Raw genomic sequence first — 23,878 nt, forward strand, 5'->3', positions numbered from 1 at the left:
AATGGAAGATTAAAGTGATTTAGGGTGAGAAATGGGGAGTTTTATAGATCAAGTAGCACTTTTGGAAAGTCACTTTGCTTCTTCCTGTGTTCCTGAGGTTTAACTGTCAGCTTTCAAACATTTCTCCTCAACGTACAACATCAACAAAACACAACAACTATGAATAATTAACACCAGGTTGCATTTTCACAATGGGTGGATGAGAATATGGCTGAGTTTACATTTGCTTATCAAACTGCACGGGTGAGAAGTATATTTGGTTTGTCTTCAATAAATTTCTGGAGGCATTAAAGTGCACAATGATTCCAAGTTAAAGGCAGTGGCATCCCTGCAGGATTAAAATGTCCAGATGGATGACTTCAATGTGAATTCCCATCAAAGAGAAAACCTCCTGATGGTGATGAGGTGAGACGGCAATCCTGTCTCACCTCGTTTCACTGGCGTTGCGGCCACAGTGGAGAAACGGGTAGAGAATCAGGAGTCGCTCACATAAACCTGGAACCGTCTCTTTCCAGATTAAATAAGCCGATCGCTCGACCGGCTGGGAGATGACAAAACAAATATAAAAGCAGGTTCTGCATGAACGGAGGCAACGTAGACGAGCATTTGATCTGAAACCCGTCTTCAGGTTCTGATTTGCACTTTGCAGAGGTATTAGGAGCCAAGTAACCATGGAAACGGGGTAATCTAGCAGTGGAGAGAGGGAGAAGGCTAGCTTCAGTGCCCTTATGGTTTTCACAGCATAATAAAGACCCAAACTGAGACCCAGAAATGGCACCATGACGACAGTCAGCTGGGTGGCAATAAAATGCAACAAGATCAGGGGAAATAAAAACATTTCAGGGTAAATTCAGATTACTGGTGACATCATCTGAGCTGTATTGGCAACAAAGATTTTCTGTGCCAGCTAGGATGGAAAATGGAGGCTCTGGTTCTGGCCATGAAATTTACTTCAAAAACTCCAGCTTAGATTAAAGCAGTGACTGCAGGGTTTTTAAGTTATGACATTTTTTTTTCTTTTATATCTGATATTATGTTCACCTCATCCAGGGGTGAGGCTCAGTATTTGGCGAGACGACTGCCTAGATTGTGTGAGAAAGAGATTAAACTAGATCTGATGAATAATAAAATCCTGCAGGATAAATAACAGCGTACTAGGAGGTAACTTTTTAACAGTCTGGTTCAAAAGGAGAAGACAAACAGCTCTTTCAAGTTATTTTTACATTTTCTAGTTTTTTTAGAATTAGAATTTACATGTACTGTACATGCACACGTGTACAGTAAGATTAAAGTCAGCTCCAAAATAGTGCAAACAATGTAGGAAATACACTGCCTGGACAAAAAAAAAGTCGCCACCAAAAAATGGTCACACTCTCTAATATTTTGTTGGACCGCCTTTAGCTTTGATTACAGGCCGCATTCGCTGTGACATTGTTTCAATAAGCTTCTGCAGTGTCACAAGATTTATTTCCATCCAGTGTTGCATTAATCTTTCACCAAGATCTTGTATTGATGATGGGAGAGTCTGACCACTGCACAAAGCCTTCTCCACCACATCCCAAAGATTCTCAATGGGGTTAAGGTCTGGACTCTGTGGTGGCCAATCCATGTGTGAAAAAGATGTCTCATGCTCCCTGAACCACTCTTTCACTATGTGAGCCCGATGAATCCTGGCATTGTCATCTTGGAATATGCCCGTTCCATTTGGGAAGACAAAATCCATTGATGGAATAACCTGGTCATTCAGTATATTCAGGTCGTCAGCTGACCTCATTCTTTGGGCACACAATGTTGCTGAACCTAGACCTGACCAACTGCAGCAACCCCAGAGCATAGCACTGCCCCCACAGGCTTGTACAGTAGGCACTAGGCATGATGGGTGCACCACTTCACCTGCCTCTCTTCTTACCCTGATGTGCCCATCACTCTGGAACAGGGTAAATCTGGACTCATCAGACCACATGACCCTCTTCCATTTCTCCAGAGTCCAATCTTTATGCTCCCTAGCAAACTGAAGCCTTTTTTTCTGGTTAGCCTTACTGATTAGAGGTTTTCTTATGGCTACACAGCTGTTCAATCCCAACCCCTTGAGTTCCCTTCGCATTGTGCGTATGGAAATGCTTTTGCGTTCACAATTAAACATACTCCTGAGTTCTGCTGTTGTTTTTCTTCGATTTGATTTGACCAAACCTTTAAGTAATCGCCGATTACGATCATTCAGGATTTTTTTCCAACCACATTTCTTCCTGGAAGACGATGGTTCCCCACCATCCTTCCAGTTTTTAATGATGCGTTGGACAGTTCTTAACCCAATTCTAGTAATTTCTGCAATCTCCTTAGATGTTTTCTCTGCTTGATGCGTGCCAATGATTTGACACTTCTTAAACAGACTAACATCTTTTCCACGACCACAGGATGTGTCTTTTGCCATGGTTGTTTAAGAAATAAGGAGTTACTCATTGCATCAGCTGGGGTTAAATAACTTGTTGCCAGCTGAAAGGTGATCGCCTATGCAGTACTTATCCAATAGGAGGCTTGTACCTATTTGCTTAGTTAAATCCAGGTGGCGACTTTTTTTTTTTGGCCAGGCAGTGTATATACAACATAAACATAAATTTGCTGATATTTACAATATTAAATCAGTTACATTTACATATATTCACATACACATACAACCACCATATAATTAATGCATGTGAGATTCAGGGTTTTAGTTGCTTTTGAAAAAGCTGTTTTTGTGTTTGTTTTTGTTTTGATGCATCTGTAGCGCCTCCCTTAGGGCAGCAGGTTAAACAGGTTGAATTCAAAATAAGAAAGGCTCTTATTTTGTAAAGTCTATAGATTGATGCTTGCTTTCTCCCCTATCTAGAATGACCACCTAGGTGAGAAACTTATTAGCTTATTAAATATTATTTTCTATAAAAAAAGAAATGCATAGAATTTTTTTAATAGCTCAGAACTAAGAAATACAGCGAAATACTGGCACTGGGAGATACAGTGCCAATAAGTTTGGAGAGAACTGCAGCTTCTATCTGTGAGAGGTGTATATATTTAATCACATTAAAAGGGTTCTTTGTACCAAAAACTGCTTCATCAGTTAATTTCCAGCAAGTCTCAGCGTTTTTGTTAATTTAAATTCGATTTATATAAACCCACGTGTCATATTCTATTGGAGTAAAGCTCTGTTAACATCGATTACACTGCATATGGATCTGGTCTGCATAAAATCATTTGTGTTAGAGATGTGCAATTATTGAAATTTGTGTTTCACTTATTATTAACAAGAATTTCACTTCTTATTATTAATCTTATTTTACTTGTTAAGTGTATGAAATGGTTTCCAAACTCACTAAGAAATAAAGTTAACCCCTTAACTGTCATGACACTGGTGTCCCAGTGAGCCCATTGACTTACATGTAAGTTTTATGAGGATGACAGTGAAGGGGTTTTAAATTATTTCCATGTCAACAAAATAAATGGCTTCATAATTTCGCATCATGATTGAGCAAAGTTGTTATATATACTGTATATATATATACTTAAAAAATGAGAATAAACAGCTTATTTCAATATTCTAAAATAATGAAATGGTACTTATTTCTTAGAAAAAATAGACATTTAGCTGTTTCTATTAATTTGCAAAACTCACTGATATAAAGTATTCAACAAGAAAAACAATAATTCACAATTTCTGAGTTTACATTGACTTTTTTTTTTTTACTATATTGTGAGGATTTTTTTTGGCAATATCACCCGCCCTAGATGAGAACATATAGGGCATCTAGGTTTGTTTTAACATTAACGTCCCAAATGCCTTTTCCTAACACTTGGCTTTAAATAGCAGTGTATTAATGAAAATAATAATATATATATACTGTGTGTATATATATATGTATATATCTTGTGCATAAAAAGATGGGAGACCGTTTTGAATTTTGCTAGATAAATGACTTATAATTATCTACAGTCAAAGGTCTCTAATGACCTACTACTTAAAGACACCAGGAGCCAACCAGTAAGATAAGGAGTCAATTTAAATAATAATGGTACTTTACTGCAGGATGTTTGATCTGTTCTTACCAGCCATGGTGGAGATCCCCAGAGTGACTCCGATGGAGAGTTCAATCTGCGTTCCCTAAAGAACATAACAGTATGAGGTTGAATATTCCTCCTGAGTTACTGTTCCCGCCTAAACATATCACTTCCATACAAAGTTAGTTTCTTCCTCTTACAAGCAAATAATGGTGAAAGAATAATTCTTAAAACTTTACTTACTGCTGCAATCATGATGGCGTTATCCAGGAAACCAAACCCAATAAAGGGGACAGCGTTGTGGAATAAAACTAAAAACCAACAAGAGGGAAAAAAACAGGAAGAAATGAGCCATCTTTAAGTTTCAACCAGTGGATTATATTGGCTTACTTTAACAGTAAGCCAATCCTGATCCAAAGCAGAATACCTTATACCAAATGCATATTGGCTTACTTTAACAGTAAGCCAATATGCATGGAAATGTGGTTGTATGACTCATGTAATACAATCATGAGCTTCCCCCTAGTTATTCTGGTTTGTTCAAAGGATGTTCTAAATGTTCTAAAAGTTAACCAGATGGGGTTTTTAACCAATAAGGAAAAGAGGCCTTAAATTAAATCTTCAGAAATACAACAAATTATACTAAATTAGTTTTGAGGTTCTGCATAAAAAAAGAAGGAAATCAATATTAAAAAGGTTATTGCTGAAACTTGAACAATCTGAACACACTGTTGTGACCACCCCCACATCATAAAACGGTGCTGAGGGATGTTGACTGTTGAGGGTCTAAACAGTTTCTAGAATTTTCTGCTTGATCAAAATCCAACATGTTCTACTGCTGTGACAAGAATGCATTTTTCTGGCATCAATTTTACTTGGGTAATGGTTATAATTCTGGCAAGATCAATATTGTGTCCATAACACTCCTTCTTTATGTTCCTTATCTTGACTAAGTTCTCCTTTCTGTTTTAATAAATGCATGCATTCCCTTATTGACCAACTATAGTATTAATGAATACATTTCAGTACAGTTTACACAAGGTTTCTTTGATACAACACACAGAGGTGTATTCATAAAACATGTTTTATACCATAGTGAAAACATGTAAACATGTTTTATACCAAATGATGTGAAAAAACAAACTCACAAGGATTGGTTTGAACACATGGTGAGATAACCTGTCTTGCCCCGGGCCATGCATTTGTATTATCAATTAAGGTAGTTTGCAAACTTTTCAAAGTACATGGAGAAGAATGCCTTTTACTCCCTCTGTGTGTGTGTGTTTAAGTGTGTGTCTGATGCAGGTGAAGTTGTTCCTCACCAGCATCAGACTGGCACTGCAGCAAATAAACTTGAGGGTCTAAAATGCCAGCTCACATTTTGACTCTGGCTTCTTGACACTTGTAGATTGTCTCAAAATAAGCAGCATTCACGCCTACTTGCTTTTAGATTATGAAAACCAGTTACTCCAACTTCTGTGAATGCACATTTAATTGTAAAAATTTGTAGTAATTTCTTGCCTGTGCAGGGAATTAATCTAATGTTGAACATGATGGGATATTAGTCCACACACTTATCCATGGTACCCTATACTTTCACATTTTTGTTATGTTTTAAAACGCCTTGAAAACCTTGATGAATGTAAAAATGGACTTTAAACATTAATATTTCTGCCTTCAACTCGACTGAAGCAGGCAATTAACATTTTGGAACATTCCTGTCCTTCAATTGTCTCATGGCAGTTGTCTCATGCCAGTCATGGCATGTCTGATTTTGAGAACATTTATTGAACTAAGGTTCTTATTCAAAAATGGAAAACTGCTTTCATCTGCTTTATAAACACAATATTTTTTTATTAGATACACAAACTACTAAGATTGTAAGAAATCATCCAGGCTGAACTGTGGACATTATAGAAACACTAATGACTAAATGACAATATGCGAGGTTTTTTTTCTTGTAAGATGCACAGATCAAGCAGGCTCTGTGTGTAAATATGTGTGGGGGTGTGTGTGGGTGCGTGTGGTAGACTTCATTCCTCACCATATCTGATCTGGGCTGCAGTCGGTGGCGACGGCTCCAGAGTCTCTGATGGGGAAAAAAAGGAAACATCAGAAGTTGTCTCATTAACTGCTGCGGTTGCAGACTGCTGCAACACAGACACAGTTTGCACATAATAGTCGACTCATCTGTTTGAAAATGAACAACCTCCACCAATGCTTTCCACTGACTCTTTGCAGAGCTACTCAGCAGAAGTTACTGCTTAGACTCACCATTAAAGCTGAGAAAGTGATCTGAAAGGTATTCTGCTTTGGATCAGGAGTTATAATCTAAAAATAGTACGGTCTCCATGGCAATGTGTCTTCGAAATAAAAAAAATGTTTCAGTTAAATTTTAACACCAATTACAACACTTAGTTTTTATGACAGAAAACAAAAGATACAAACATTCATGTCACTTGAAAAGTTAAACTAAAGTGTGACTCAAGCATTTTTAATATAAAAAAATAAAAGAGACACAGCAAATGGTTAAACTCTTGGATAATTCATTGTGCAGAGTCACTGAACTGACTCCTCAGAAATGTGTCAGATTGTGATCAGAGTCAAAGACCAATTATAAAGAAAAGTCAATGAAAGGTGCAGAATAATCTGCTGAGATCATCACTTTAAGACCTCTAAGAGTTCATACTCTTCATATGTTTCACCACGTTTTGGGAAAATAAAGCAGAGTTACTCTAAGAGTTCAGACAGGGAGAAGGTTGTGTTGATGCATTAATGAGGCAAAAGTCAAGAAACAACAACCAACACAGAAGATATCATAACACAGCTCTATTCAAAGGACAAGGTTTCATTTAAGAAATTGGCCATGTTTTTTTTTGTTTTTGCTTTTCCCCCCCAAATAAGTAGAAACATAAAATGATCAAATAAAAAAAGGCTATGAAATAAAGGCTTTCCTTTTTGAGTCATTTCAAAATATTCACGTATTTAAAATATTAAATCTGGCCCCAAACCTTTCTTTGGGCACAAAGTTCCTCTTTTCCATTCCTTTAAAAAAATCACCTGTCAGCAGCATTAGGAAGCAGCTGCAGCTGTCTCAAGACTCACAACAAGTAAATATAGAAATCGTTGGTTAGTTTGAAACCACCCTGTCAGTGTGGCTGGACAGAAATAATGTAAGCTTTCAAATTGGCTGTGAGCTCCCAAAAAATTCACTCGCTGTTCAAAAATATTATTTACTATAGGCAACTGAAAATATTTTGGATTAATAAACAAGACTGACTTAAACTGATATACTGGTATTTGGTGAGATTTTATTTTCTAAAGATGAAGTATCTGAAATGAAACCATAAAATTCATTTTTAATTGCTTTTTGCAAAGCCAATATCTACATATTTAAATGTGAAAATAAGCCTCAAATTTTTCTGAAGTAAAAATATGACAAAAAATAGGGTAAAGGTCAGAACTTCACAATTTCACAAAAATGCAACGCAACACCACTGCTTAGTGCTGCAAATGACAATATCCATACTTTTACCCCACATTCTTTCAAGTCTTTTCATTCAGTTTCTCTTTCCTTCGTCACAATGTCCCACCTTTTCTTTGAGCTTTAAGATCTTGGCCACCAAAAATAAGCACTCACAATGTTTCCATAGGCAAGTGAAAGACCAACAGACCCAAAATATCACTAGCATGCAAAAATTTCAGTTTATGCCATTAGAATTAAGGTAATCAACGAAAACATTGCATCAAATCTCCAAAACTGACTGTAGCCTAGGAAGTCCCATCAGAAACTAGACCAGTAAACTGAAAATCGACAGTTGCCCGGCAACCAAATCATATAGTAAAATAAACTGAAATTTGCTCACAAAATCTTGAAACATGATTTCCTACAGTAAAACCATGGGTGTATGCGCCAACTTATGAAAATTTGCATATTACTGACAACAAGAGTTAAAAAAAAAAGAAAAAGAAAACATATCCACTAATTTTGTTAAAACAAATTACTTATTTTACTTGCAATTTTCCAGTTCACTGAATAAATGTTCTTGCTTCAAAGGTTGGAGTTTTCTATTTCTTTCAGTGTGATGTTATGCTGCTGCAATAACCTCACAGAACAGGTTTTCATTTCATCACTACCTCGGATGCTGATAAATATACCTGGCACTGTCCATCTAAATGAGTAAAAACGTCCACCAGGCAACGTAATGGGGGGAAAATAATGTTTCTAAGCAAACTATAATAAACTGGCTTCAGAAAATAGGTTTTTCATACAGAAAAGCAACAAATTTATATTTCAGTAAAGAATAACCTAGACTAAAAATACACCAGAACCTTTGTTTGGTGGAATAGCAATAAGATATAAAGATGATTGACTTTAAGAGATGAGAAAATTTCTGCAGTTAATAAGGATATGGGTTTACCTGTCATGTGAAGAACCGGGGAAGATTACAATCATTACGCCTGCAGGTGGCCATTTAAATTCTGAAGCCTTTCCTCATTTTATTAATGGAAAATGGATTGTTTTCAGGACAACGATAATGCATCTTGGCAGGGCAAAGAGCGACAAAAATCTTTATTCGGGATGTAATGGCATCATCAGATGGATGGCTATAAAAATTAGAATGGAAATATAAGAAAAGAAAGAGGTATCCATGCCAAATATTCAAAAGGAATCTAAACTAAACAGAGTTTTCATTTGAATTCATTGGTGCAGATCTAATCGTAGATTTTTCTTTTTCTTTATTTTTTAATAGTCATATGTTGTTCTATGAGGCTGATGTGTTCTCAGAGTGAAGGTACAGCTCATATGTGGTCGTTGTTTTCATCTTATTCTTTTCAAATAAAACTACAATTGAAAAAAAAAATAACAGTTTTCTGCTTCAGGCGATAAACACACTTTATATAACAAATCTAGTTTTTTTTTTTTTACCTGTGACCAGCTCATTCTTTAAGAAATAAGCCTTTCACATTCACACAAGAGTATAATGCACTATATCCAACTCAGCTTGAACCTGAAGTTGCTAAGCAACAAATGCCCCTCCTTGAACTGACCATCGCTGACTAGGGGCAGGGAAGAAAGGTGGAAGTGACAGTAAATATACTGTAGCTTCTCAGTTGCAAAATCAGCAGGAAACAGCCAAGCTGCTCAAGGACAAACAAACTGTGTGAGAAAACATCACAACAAACACTTAAAAACTTAACTAAAAGGCTTGATATCAGAAAGTATTATTTGTTTTTTTAATCAAAGCTTCTTTTCTTCCAGTCAACTTTTTCCCTTCAAACACATTCCAGATAGGTTAAGAATTTCAATTTCACTTGTTTCCAAAACTCTTTATATGAAAACAAAAAATACATTTAATTTGGACAGTCTTTTAGATGTGATTACATATATAAATTAGAATACAGTATCTTTATATATATAGCATTTTAGATATACATACAAAAAATAAGTATAGTATATAACAAATTAATCCCAACTGCTAGTCTATGAAACCATACAAATACTCTGATCTGCAGAGTAGTCAGACCACAAACCAGTTCCATCTGTAAAATAATTTGTTAAACTACACATCTCATCACAACATACTGTATTATAAATCTGGCTTAAAGCCCAAACACACCATCTGTTTTTTTCCTGTTGATCATATTTTCCTAAACTCTTTTCCTAAACAAAGAAAAATCTCTCCTTTTTTTGGTATCCCTCCAACTGGCAAAGTCATGTTGCTTAACATCTTTGGTTTTAATCGTTTATCTGAAGTGATGAAGAAGTGGATATTTGCAGAAAATGGTCTAGATGGACTGATTAGTATATTTTAGGCCAATTTGAATCTTTCAGTTACAGACAAAATATAAAAGAACCATCACGACAGCAAATATAAAAATCACTAAAATCCCAGTGAATTAGTTACAGTAAAAATGGATTAACATTCATGGAATTTGGCACAATGAGCATCCACCCTACTAACAGGCTCTCCTGAGGACACAGTAATCTTGAATGACGAGTCCTACTGTGCTTTTATGACTAAAAATGTCCAAAGATATAAAATCTTGACAAAAGTTGCAAGAAATCACTTTTAAATACATCACTGTGCTTTAATAAGTTCCTGATCAGACATATTCTTGTTCTTTCTCATTTTCTGATACAAAACCTCTGCTCTTAAGGATGTTATAGATCTTGTAACATAACATCCTTTGTATCCTTTGTGTTCTGTGCAATAATCGGCTTTTATACAAATAAACTTCACACATCTAAAATACACCTGTTGATTCTTAGACTATTCATTTCCTAAGCAGTGCTGTAAATATCTAGCCACCTACTGGGAATAACCCATTTTCTGCCTTTCTGAATCTGACTTACTAATGAGTTCAGTGTGAATACAAATACTGTGACTCCCGGGACATATGTCCAGAAATAGACCTGACTGAAAAAATAAATATCAAAGCACTTTATGCAACAGCAGCAGTAACATAAAGAAGAGTTGTACCCTGTTAATGGAGACTAGCTCCTAAAGCTCTAACTGACAGTTGTGTGTGCCAAACACAGTTCGTATGTCAGTGTGAAATGAAATCAAACAGTCTGAATGTGTGTACATATTTGGACGGCTGCAGATGCTGCCTCATCTGTCTGTTTTCATGCTCCTGATTAACAACGGTGGAACAGCTTCTGCAGCATAAGGCCAACCTGATCAACAGACAACAACAAGCAGGATCTTCCTGCGAATAAATCTGAATATTTGCATACATTAGCGCAGTTATTAACACCCGACGCCTGAACAAATTCATTCATAATCGTAATGCCAACATACATTTAGCAATTATAATCACCCTGTGCTCCATTGAGAAAGATTTTGAAGGCCAATACAATTTCATCATCGGTGAAAAGTTCAACACTGAAATCTGAACCACCCAAGGCATCCGACACTAATTATAGTTACTCAACTGTGGAAAGAAAAAAAAAACTTATTTTTGCATTTGCTTTTCAGAACATTTTAAGTTCATACATTAGAGCCTGTGGAAAAACATTGTCACAAATTTTCTGTAATTTGTACTTTACTGTAAACCCAGGGAATAAAGTATAATATCCCTGTAAAAAGCATATTGAGTTAGTATAACTTTATTTATGGAAAAAAATCATTTGTAACTGTCCTTTTAATAAAACAAGTAATGCTTAAGAGAAACATGGTCCACTGCTGTGTAATTAAGTTAAAACAAATCAGGCAACAGAGTCTAAAAACAAACTACAGAGAAGGCAGGCTTGTTAAGGGTTAATTTCTTTGTAGAATGTTTCAGCAACTCTCAATCTGAATTGGAACGAAACACTGTTAAAACCCCTTTGAATTTCTAAAACCAAAACAGATGACAGACCCAATTTACTTGATTGTTAAATGTGTGAAATAAAATTAAGGAGAAATATGGAGAATGCAGAGGAGAGATAATCCCATCAAGTGTCTTCATGTCACAAACAAATACAGAACATGAACCATCATCTGCCAAACCCACCTCTGCCTCCCCAACCAGCCTCAAGTTTTACCTCATTCACCTCACACTGATATTTTACACCATCTTTCTAAAATGAATTCAAAGATAAGTGTCCCTTTTGAGACACCAGATTTCACGTTGTGATGAATGTTGACACAGAAATACGAGTCAGCCTAATTAAATGTGCCACTGAATAAGAGATTTTGAGGACGCTTGTGCTCTGAATACAAATTATGCTTTTATTTGTAAAAGATAATCTGTGGATTTGCAGCTTCTTGTCACAGTAGTACAATATGGATGTATATTTTTGCTTCATTTGAACATAAGGTTAGACATCACAAAACTGAGCAGGATTTTATTATTTATAATTAAAGAAGCTGCCTCAATATCTACAGCTGAACAATAATAAAAATTAATATCAGAATTACTGAATAAAAAAAATATTAGTCTTCAGAATAAAATGCAGTGTGGAGAGCTTCAGTGTAACAAGAAGAAATGACATATCAGCAGAATTTCATTATTCATAAAGCAGCAATCAACTTTTCTAAGCCAATGCCAATTTTAGGTTTCTCTTGCGGTTCTGCCAGGAGACTTAGCTGATTCAGAGAAAAAATGGCCAAATTTGATACCTCGGATGTATTACTAATTACTATACAAATAACTTGACCACAAGGTCAAGTTCAATCAAAAAATTCAATCAAAATTTGATTGAATTTTGGAAAGTCAAAATTCTATAAAAATCTAAATTCCAGATTAAAAATGGTAAATTACTTGTTGACATTGAAATCAATATGGACATGTTAACTTCCTGCACACCATTGGGATTTTTGAAGATATTAAACTGATGTACAAAAAGAGCTCAAGTTTGTTGAAGAGTGCAGAAAGGTTTGCTTCTGAGTGTCGATGTATAGGGTTTTTTATTTTTTTTACAGAACAATAAGAACTTCATCAATAATATAACAACGGCTGAGGTCTGTAATGTAGTATCATACATTCTCCCTGCTTAGAAGTTAAAAGCTATTTAGGAGATGCTCCAGTGGGAGAATGCCTCAGCTGCCTGCCAAACAACAGGGAGAACACAGTAGTGCTTATGGGCTGAGTAAGAGAAAAGCACAGATGTCTGCAAAAACAACAAAGGATAGAGTCTAGCTAGTGCCAGCAATTAAGAAGCTTCCTTTAGGATTTCTAGTTTGTTTCAAGTCAAACACAAAACTGAGATCTCGGGTACTGCTGGACTTCCTGTAGCAACAAGAATAAATGTATCAGATAATAATAAGAATCAATGTAAGGTTCTGTCGGAAATCTAAAGACTAATATAAGCAATATAATTCAGTAATATTGCAAAAATTGTTTCCTAAGCAGTTGGTTGTTGCTAAAGAGGTACTGAACTATTAAAACTATTTTTTTCAAAAACCTTGCTAAATAAATGTTTTATAAATAACTAGCGATCTTATGAACAGTTTACAATCCTAATCAGCTGGTTTCTTAACTGCAACAGCAGCTTGAAAACACAAGGTAAACAACTTTTAGAGCAAGATTATCAGAATTACTTGGACATATGTACAGACTAACAATGCAAAAGGATCAAGTCAGAAATAACACTTTACCTTTTTAAACTCTCTGATGGGATGCGTGATTTCAAAACAAAAATATGCTTTTTAATCAGAAATCTTATGTTTGGAGCATGTTTTGGTTTTTTTAAAGTTTATATTTAACCAATCAAAAAAACCATTAAAATTCACAGTTTCAAAAATTATGCTAAGCATTTTGATTTGCTGCTGTTCGCCATGTCATTGCCCTGCCTGTTTTAAAGTGTGAATACTTCAGGTGACCACTTTGGGGAGAAATAACACACCTGGAGTAAAAGCACTTGTTCAATCAAAGCATTAACTCCGGTTCTCTCCACAGTTCCCATTTTAACCCTGTTATTCTACAATCTACTGACTGTGCACTTGTCAAGTATTGTGGTGCATCCCTGGAAATTCATCTCAATCCCACAGCATGAGGCAGTACTTTCTGCTCAGTTCAAAGCGACATCATGCTGTGGTTGGCCAGGCAAGCTCCACAACAGGCCTAACGATGCAGCTGAGGTTTTGAAAAAAAAAAGACCTAATTTATGTGCCGATCAGCACCTTTTCAAACTTCTTAGCCGCCAGTCAGCACCTTCAAACTGCTTTCCCTAAAGAAAGTGTCTTTATCTGTCTCAAATCTCTGAGGAAATCAGTGCTGCGTTCAAAGCTCTGCTCAGTGTTAGTACTACAGAATGAGATGAGATTGACAAGCTTGTCACAGTGTGTCGGCACCATATTGTGAGTGAAATGCTGAAAGCATACTGCAGTGACAGCAGGCTTGGTGTTATACCTACTACAATAACAAGAATTACCAATAGTGTTGTGACAAAAACACAAGTTTAATGTTCGCTGTAGAAGAGAAAAGATTTCAACACACAGCCCACTCTGATAATTTAACAGACATAAAAATAAAGTTTGGATCTCAAACTGAAACTTTATCAGCTAAGAGCCAGCTGATTTCTTATTCCTCCGAACATCTAGGATAAATGTCAGGGTTTTCAGTGGGAAATGTTTTGAGCATGTTGTCCAGCCTTTTCTGTTGGCATGACAGGCAGTGTAGGAGAAACTGCCTGAGGCTCCCGAACTGCTCTGATGTGAGCCCAGCACTAGTCCAGAAACATCCAGCCATGAGCTAACGCTAACCGAAATAAACTGAACAGTGGGGTGACTGCTACAGAAACATCTGATCCTTTTCTTTTAGTTGCTTTAATTAGATGTAGCCTCACTCTGCTCTGGGATTATTTTAACTGAAATGTTCCTGCTTGGAATTAATAAAAGCAGACAGGAAGAGTAAAGATACTTCATTGATTCGACTGTCTGCTACAAGCCCATAGACAATCTGCCCTCATTCCTACCAAATGTTTGTTTAAAATCTAAGCCTTCATTAACCTGAAAGCCTGAAAAGCTATAATTTTCGACCTAATCCAACTCTTTATAGTATTTACCGCAACCGTGAAACAAAAGTATAGTGATAAGCTGTTTGTTCCTTGAACGAATCAATGACTATCAATAAATCTTAAAATATGATGGTATGCTAACACTATTATTTTGTGCCATTCTGTAGTACAACTGAGCCATTTTTTGTAACTGCTGTACTCGAAGAACCTTTTTATATAAAGGTTTGAGATATATTTGTGGACATAACTGTAGGCATGATCTATACTCAAACAATTTCTGACAGTTCTTTCTGTTCCTCCTCCCTCCAGTGGAGACACACCCAACTTGGCTAGAACAAAACCAAACATTAACCAGCTAGCGTGAGACTTGACAATGGAGAATTTTTCAATGGGGCATTTTTCTTATACCTGAATCAAGAGTTACAATGCACTCTAAGGGTATGTTCACACTTGATAGTCCAGTAGACTAAATTCAATTGGGGACGAAAATTGAAACATTTGCAACATCTGTCAAACAAACCAAATGCTTTTAAAAATATGTTCAACAGGTTGCATGTGGTGGTGCTGGACCAAGAACCAATGAAGGAAACAACATGAAAACCTCTGAAGAAACACTGAACACAACTTCCTTCTTCACAAAATGTAAGCAACGATGGGACGGTGGCAGATTTTAGCCATTGTAGAAATTCTCTTTTGTTGTTTGTAATAGACCATGAGTCATTTCTTTTGCTAGCGCATTTGTTTTTGCCGTATTTACCCAGAATGCCCTGCGCTACACTCCGCTTCCTGCTTTAGGAGCAGCCTCCGATCTACTTGGCATAGATATACGCATTCGAACTGCTAAACAGTTCACTTCGACTGAACAGAGACTCAAGTTTTTAGCCAGACCAGAGTTTGCTTTTTCAGTCCACATCAGTTTCATTGCGCATTCACTCCTCTCCAAAAGAACCAGACTTTCTAGGCAAGTGAATTGGAGTTTGATTAAAGCAGACTAAACATGAGGGCTGTGAATACACCCTAACACCTAAGACATCCTTGACTACAACTCATTGCAATTATATAAAAAGATGAATAAAAATCAAATAGGAGTTTTGATATATAAAATATATCACACAAGTTTCACATTAGAAAAGTTCAAGACTATTCCTGAATACTTGAAAGCTCTAGTCTGAGCAATTCAAATTTAAAGAGGTTTGGTTTCATCATAAAAGTTCCCTTTCCCCCCCAAAAAAACCAATTCTCTCTCAAAAATAAAACCCAAGGCCATGTTCAGTATATTACTGGTCCTGGCCAACATCTTGCTGCAGCATAAACCTCTGCTGCTGTGGATTGCTGTGTCTGTAAGCTGCAGACTGGTGAGTGCAGGAAGTAGTTTCCTTTAGGATGTCACTTTGTCAATTTCAGATTCTACCATTCAGCCTTGGATTATAAATAATGATGACAAATATTTTTTTGTAGTGCCATACTTCTATATTTTTGGCGACATGAATGGCTAGAAAAGGAATAAAAACTGTTCTTTAATGTATATGAACATCCACTGCATCAAACCACAAACTTGTATTTTAAGAGCTGCAGGTGAACAGAAATAAAACAATTCAACCTGTTTTTTTGTTTGTTTTGTTTTTTTTCCCCCTAATGTTAAGACCCCATCATCTCAGAGGGAATAGTTAACATTTCAGGGCTGGCTATCAGGAGGAAGGTTTATGTAAGGAGTGAGGAAGGCTCCAGGTGAGAGGCGGGAAGAAGAGGAGCTGATTTGCATGAGCTTTTCATGGAAATGTGGTGTTTATTTAAATAATACAAGCATTGGAGACTTTTTGTTGCTTGAAAGAGAAATATATGGAGTCCTGATGTTTATACACAGATATTATATTTTCAGGATTTTCACAGGAAACTTCTGATTCCAGCGTTGCTCTGACATCTCATAACTAGAGATTTATGTCAACCTGTAGCTATATGTAGTAACAAAATGATTCACAGTTGATTACCATAGTAAATCAGAAGTTGTTTTTTCAACACTGTCAAAACAGAAGATAAACCAACCGCTGCAAATTCAAAAAATATGTGGAACAACTGAATATGGTGCCTATCTCTGCCTGCAGAAACAGAAAAGAGAAACACCCTTGCACTCATGGCACGTTTGTTGCATCAGTAACCAGCCTCAGGCACACTAACGTACTCAACTGGTGCATCTTGTTTATTGTATATCTGTATAGTCTCTGCATTAGGTGAAATTCTCTATTCATAGCAGCACAGTTTAAGGACTTTACATTAGCCTTTAATAATAACCTTTTACCAGTGAAGTAAAGTCCTATTCATAACCTAAAATCCCTTGTGATGCTACCCAAGCTGCCTTAACTGGAATATTCTAAAGCATCATTATGTACATTAGAACCCAGCAGTGTGGCCGCTGCCCATATGTCAAAGCAGCATGAGCAATTGCAGATTCCCACAGTGATAGGGCATTTTAATTGGACTCAGTGGGACATCTTGTCAAGCAGGAGCAGACACAGAAAAAGACAGAAGCTCAATGGTAAACAACACAGATACTGTATATTAACCTTTTAATTTGAATGAACCTGGGTTTAAGCTCAAGGGTCATTATTCACTGCAATCGTTCTGGTGAATCAGTCAAAGTATTTCCACCCACCAAAGCGACACTTCCTTTGGTGTCCTAATAAAATCTCCTAATTCCTTCTGAGAGGAATTAGGAGGTTTGGACAACAGCTTTAACGAGATGTCATGGAACAAGATCTACGGATATTAAAACAAAATAATATTTCTTCCCAAACGGAGGTCTGTCTAACTGCTGTGTCAGTCTAACTTCTTAGTAAGAGTGTCCAATAACAGGAAGTATTTTCTGAATCGTTACCCTGTTGCACTAATGGCGTCCACAAACAAAGATCATTGTCTGCTGGAGAACAATGATGGCAACATCCTTTCAAATTACAGTTGCAGAATCTTCATACCCGGAAGAAACACAAAATAAGAACAGACAAGATGTTTTAATTAGAGCTGCCAAAAACAACTTTTGAACTGAATTGCTACTGACTAGCATTAGCAACTGCTTTTTAAATAATCTGAACTGTAACTGAAAAACTATAGCTAAAAAGCAGAGCTAATTTGACAAGTAAAAACTGAACTACATTATACTAAACACTGATTTACTAAAATAGTTTCAGATTTATAAAACAACAAAAACATGAATGTACAATATGAATTTACACTTGCGATAGAAAGGAAAAGAGGCTCTCAAGAGATTTTTTTTCTCCAGATGTTTTTTCCTAACTGCAGCTCCAACTCAGTCACAGCTGGTCTGTCACCATGTGACTTGACAACAGACTCAGTGTCTAATTTTAATGATGCTCCAAGTAAACATGAAAACATCTTTGTTTGCTGCATTTTAATTGTACTAAAAAATGTCTCTGAAGCTGTGATTTGTTTTTTTAGACTTTTTGTTACATTCAACTTGATCCCAAGATAGTCAAGCCAATTTAATGCATTAAAGTTTACAAAATGTAGAATTATTGTAATTTAGTAAGTACTGTGTCAGAAATGTTTTGGGGCTCTGAAGTAAACATTTTCACCCTCTTCACTGCTCCTGGGTGGCATTTAGCTCATTAGTTGTTAGAGTTAAAGGGGTTGAAGTTGCTTATTAGCACAGACGTTCAGCGCCAACGTCTTTCTCTACACAAAAAAATACACGGTCTAATTAGAACATTGGACAGTGCAGCAGCATGATGTACAGCTATAGTTAATGATGTTGCACAATAACACAGTAAAACGGAGCCAAGAAGATAGCTCACTATTATAAACTTGAACATAAAGAAATCTCATTCACTTCCAGGCCAATTTTGTCTTAAAATGTTTGCAGTCACTCAAATTTAAGATTCAAGATCATGGGACCAAACGTGTGGGTTGTGGCCAAGACTGCATGATGTGAAGTAAAGATGTATGATGTTATCAGTCCTGATAATGCCACATTTACATCACTCCTCTCCGTTTCTGCTGTGCCTCTAACGCTATGTGAACTTTAGGATATTAGGGACTATTTAAGAGTCAGAAATGGGCATCTACTGCAGTTGAACTCCAATCAAACAAATATGTTATTGACATGCAAAGTGTGAATGACCAATAGGAGTTAGAACCACAGCTGCCTGTAGATAGCTCAAATCTGTGAATACTCTGTCTAAAAATTATTTATTTTAAAGTTCAACACTAAATGTAACCTTAATACGTACTACCACAGAAGCTAACATCAACAGTTTTTTCTTATCTCCATTACTGATTTAGTAAGTATTATTGACATTACAATAAGCACCAAGAAAAACAGATGACACTCCTAGATTTGCTGATTTACGCTGATTAGCATGTCAAGTAACAACATTGTGCCAAAGTATTTCAGCTTCTCAAGCTACATGTTTTTCCCCAATATTTTAGGAATGGTCTGCCAAATGAAATACAGAAATATTTTGTAAATAATTTTGACTTATGTTTCATATAAATGTCTGTGAATACTTAACCACAAATAGGGTGGGGTCCACTGTACGTTGGCAAATATTATTGCATTTCAAATAGTATTTTTACAACACTGATATTGCTTACACATGCAGGTTTTTAATAAGTATAATGGCAGAGGCATTGGTTTGGAATAAATCATTTTTAATCAGTTTTGACAGACCATTTTTTCAGTACAAACTAGTCAATCATCGATCACCATTGTTTGTGGTGAAACTGTCATTTTATGTCAGCAGCGCTGACAAATTGGTAGTGCATCATCGGCATGGACAACATATCGGCAGTGCCACATTTCTGCTGTAAGCGTACGATGTCTGAGAAGTAATTTGCTATTGTTTGGGTCAAATTGTCTCTAAAGGGACTCTTTTCACCAGTTTGACATTTACTGCTTTACAAATCATAAAATGCCAAAACATTGTGACCTTCTGTGTTAACTTTCTAGGGACTCAACACAGGGAAAATTAATCTAATCTAAACTTCTTTTTTTTTTTTTCCATTTTCTCAAAATGGAGAAAACTTATTAAAAAGTTTCTCGACTTTATTAAAAAGATTCTCAAAACTTTTTAATAACAGTTTTGAGAAACTTTTATTAAAAAACATTCTCAGCCAAATATATCTATTCTTTTCAATTCTTCATCACACATTTAGAAATGGATTTGATATGAAATCTTGTATACAACACACTCCGCAAAAAAACTAAAAAAAAAAAAGCTGTTAAAACAATTTAATTCAAAAACACTTTATTGATTTCAAGGAAATTAAATAAATGGGTGAGGTCGAGAGTAGCAAGGTAAGGCATTGATGTTGGGTTCATTTATGAGTCAACCCTGAAAACAACAAGAGTACTAAGCATAATACTGAGTCTCTGGGTAATTAAAACAGTCTCTGAGGAAACATCAAAGCTGTCTTTCAGTTTGAACATACAAGCTTCTGTCCTTGGTTCATCAAGGTGTAAAAGAAAACTCTGTTATTCATTGGGCAGTAGATAAATTACCAAGTGGAAAAAGACAACATTACCTAAAAAAAAAAGCTGAATTTTCGTCAATTTAATGAGCAGCTGGGGTGCACGGTAATAATGAGCTGTCTTGTGCAAAATAAAAGGATAAAGACAGTCAGGAGGTACGACTTTATCTCTTTCAGTTAAAACGACACATCTGCAACAGTTTCAGTATTATATGACTTTTGAATAAGATGTTAGATGTCGGGTAATACCATACAGCAAGCAGAAGAAAAACACATGATTCAACAAAAGTTATTAAAGATGAGAAAAAACTGATGAGTTCAATTCAGATTCTCCATAACTGGCAGGTTTGTCAAGTGTAAAACTTACTAGTCTCAGCAACTCTGAACAAATCTGAAATCCATACGACATAGACCAACGCATAGAAATAAAAATCATGACTTTTTTCCAAGCAAAGAACATGCAGATTTTCCTGAACTTTTCTACTACTGACTCAGAAGATGGTTTTAGTGTTTTGGACATTATGATGAGTCACTCTGGTCTTGAGACAAATTGCCTTAAGAGCAAATGAAACCAGCAATGACCTCACAAAACAGTCAATGTTTCTACCTACTTCCACAGTCTTGAAATAGAGCTGGTCTTATGACTGAGTAAACAGATTACTGTAGTGAAAACAACATATTCTTCTTCGAAAGCAGGAGGGTATGAGAATCAGCATCCTTTGCTTGTTCCATGTAGGGCAATTTGTGAGCCAGAAAAGAAAGAAGCTGGGAACAGCTTGGCACAAATCCGGGATAGAGAAGAACAGCCAAGAAGCGCAGTAAAGCTCACAAAGATTTAGTAATGGTGGGCGACGCATCATAAGTGGGCCATAAATGACTTGTAGTGCTTGGACAAGAAGGTGTAAGATTGCAGCTTTCACCCCTCACTTGCATGGAACTCCAAAGGGTCCACAATTTTTAAAAAATCAATAAATGTCAACTTACATGTGTCAAAAACTAATTAAAATGAAAACAAGTAAATCAATTATTAAATATGTGTAATTAAATTAGTCTCATAAAATACTTTATTTGCTATAGGCCAGAATCAATCAGCAGGTGAGTATCAGACTTAGCTAGTAAATATGATTTGTCAGTAGAGGTCTTATTGTGCAGGTTAACCAATCAAATGTTCAGATCTACCTGGTGAAATACAGTGATATTTACATTTATATATACAGTAACTCCAAAAATATTCATAACCCTGACAGAATTCAATTTATTTTTCTAAATAAATTTGTTTCTCAAAGGATCAGGATCTCTTTATGGAATAAAAGACTTAGAACTGCCTTGTTGCTGAATTGTGCTACACAAATAAACTCGACTTTACTCTCACAGTAATAAATATGGATGCAATATATATCAGCATTAACACCAGTGTCATTTTTAACATAATGGTATCAGTTCTATAAGTAAAACTTATAGAACACTGTTATTGGCTGATATTAATAACAGTGTTTATTTTTATCTTGGTGTTTGTGTCTCAGGATGTTAAGGGGTTTGCCCATGTGGTATTTGTTTAGTGATAGTGATGTAGCCCAGGACTGGGGTGTGTTTAGCTGGTGCAGAAAAGCAAGGTCACCACTGTGGTCATTTTTTACAGTGTTGAAAGGTTATTAGACATTCAATATTGGCATTAGTTTGATATCAGACCAAATTTTCATTTCTGTGCACCTCTAATGATGAAACCATATAAACACAGATATCAATTTTGAAAAAAGAAATTTAACTTCTTTTTTTTTTTTAAAAGTACACTGAAAATTGCTTAGAGATTTCTAACAGTCAATAAAAGAAAATGTATTGGCACTGCAGCAATCTTACCCTTCTAATAGCTGCTGGGATATTTTGACAATTTGCCCTTGATAATAAGATCAAAGTCTTTGAGATTGTAAGGTGTCCTTGCCATCACACTAATCTTAAGCTCCTCTCACAGGTTTTCTACTTGTCTTATGTCGGCCTTACCAAAACGTACAAGTTGGTTTCATTTTAAAGAAAACTTGTTAAAATTAAATGGTTACTTTCTCCCTAAATCTGCCTGCTGTATGAATAATTTTGGACGTAACAGTATGATATTGACGTTTATTGCTTTTACTTTTCTTAACAAAGCTGTGTTTTAGTTTTATTATTTATGTATTTAGTCAATTATTGTCATGTCATGATAATTATTCTCACTCAGTTTAATCTGAACACCAAGAGAAATAACTATTTATAATTTTTTATTTTATTTTGGGACTTCTGGTACTGGATGAACAACCTTTCTGACGGACTGGAACAGTAGGAGTGGCACACTCTGGGTCCATGTCTCCAGGTCTAGATATAATTCAACATCAACCCTGGTCCTGAAGGTTCAATGCCCTCCAAGTTAAACATGCAGGGAAATGTATCTTGAGGAGCAGGGATGGAGAAAAATTACAATTTACTTTGTTTCATATCAATACACATATGAATGCTTCTTCTGCTAGTGTTAATGCGAAATTAAGTTTTGCTTTATGGCCTCCAGTGCCAACTTTGCAGTTCACTGACAGACTGGTTACTGTTTATGTGTGAAACAAACCCTTGTGCTTTAAGGGTTTAGATTCACCACTAAAATTAATGCAAGTTCAACAGCAACCGCTTGATGTTATCACGTTTACATCAGTATGTCAACTCATTGCAAGCTGAGGGCTTGATCTTCTGATTTATTGCAGCCTCTATGTATAGAATTGCATTTAAACTTTAGCACAAATAAAAAAAACACATTGGTTAAATAAAATTTCCTGCCGACGGAGTAGAGTTTACCAACAATGGGTAAAGTTTGCACCCTGCTGTGTACAATACATAAACTAAAGCATTTTACTTCACTCACGTGGGCCTCCCATCAAATCTCAGTTTGTCATGGAGCTGGCACCTTTAATACGAGCTGTTAATTTCTTACCTTGAGCGATTGCTTTGGACTCGAAAATCTGAAGCTCCTGCAGTAAACACGTCCTCTCATTCGGGTGTAGACGATAAATGAACTCTTTGGCCCTTTTGGGAGAGTTGAGCGGCTCCCTGGGCTCGTTTCTCCCATGTGTTCCCATCCAGCGGCACGGCGAGTGTCGCGTTGTCCCCGGGAGTCTCAGCGCCACAACCGCCGCTGCTGGAGACTGCCTCAGTCCCGACGGTAACTTCTGTACAGTCGGCCAGAGAGCTTTCCGCAGGCATACCTTAAGCATTGTCCCGGTATACATAACTAAGTCAGGTTATAACATGTAAAACCTAATTTATTTGAGGGTTCTTCGAACGGCAAGGTACGAAGACGACTCTCCGCTCCACCAACGACTGGCGCTGGGGCTCAAAGTTGCTTGTTGGTCGGTCCTACTAGCCTCATTCGACGTCAACTAAAGAATGAATTGACGACTTTTAAAATCTGTAAATCCCGAGCAACACGTTAAGAAAACGGACATAGTCTGTTTTCGCGCTGTCCGTCGCCCAACCCTCATAATCTCCTAGAACTGGGTGGCCAGGAGTTTAACACACGAAGTTCAAACCGCAACCGAACTGGAACTACAAGAGTCAAGTCAGGAGGAAAACCGGAAGCTGTTGATTCAGAGTTTAGAAGTAAAGCTTAGTGTTTCCGGTTATAATTTTCATAATAAATTTAAACATTATTTCTAAGGATAGATAATTTTTTTGTCCTACTTATATTGCATTTTTACATAGCCAGATCTTTGAATGTATAGCTATTTTATTCATTTTATCAAAAACGAAGACCTAATTATTTGTTTCTGTCACTTAAGAATTTCGTCCAAAATTTAACAATCTGCAAAATGTTAATGTTTTCGAAGTTCAAATCAAGTCTATTAAGGAATTATGGTAATACTGAAACGTTACCTGTATGGTGGAACAGCACCCTATAGTGGC

General features: G+C 36.2%; 1 protein-coding gene across 1 annotated transcript in view; it reads right to left on the reverse strand.

Moving 5' to 3' along the window:
* tmem65 (transmembrane protein 65) overlaps window positions 1-23,548 on the reverse strand; it is a 30,770-nt gene extending 7,222 nt beyond the window's left edge. Inside the window, exons 1-4 of the mRNA XM_028036767.1 lie at window positions 22,911-23,548; window positions 6,077-6,121; window positions 4,276-4,343; window positions 4,081-4,135 (exon numbers count right to left, since the gene is read on the reverse strand). Of these exons, the coding sequence (XP_027892568.1) occupies window positions 4,081-4,135; window positions 4,276-4,343; window positions 6,077-6,121; window positions 22,911-23,205 (463 nt within the window). The 5' untranslated portion in view covers window positions 23,206-23,548. The remainder of the gene's footprint in view (window positions 1-4,080; window positions 4,136-4,275; window positions 4,344-6,076; window positions 6,122-22,910) is intronic.
* Between the last annotated feature and the right edge of the window lie 330 nt (window positions 23,549-23,878).

This window comes from Xiphophorus couchianus, chromosome 13, assembly GCF_001444195.1.
Source record: "Xiphophorus couchianus chromosome 13, X_couchianus-1.0, whole genome shotgun sequence".
Taxonomy (NCBI): domain Eukaryota; kingdom Metazoa; phylum Chordata; class Actinopteri; order Cyprinodontiformes; family Poeciliidae; genus Xiphophorus; species Xiphophorus couchianus.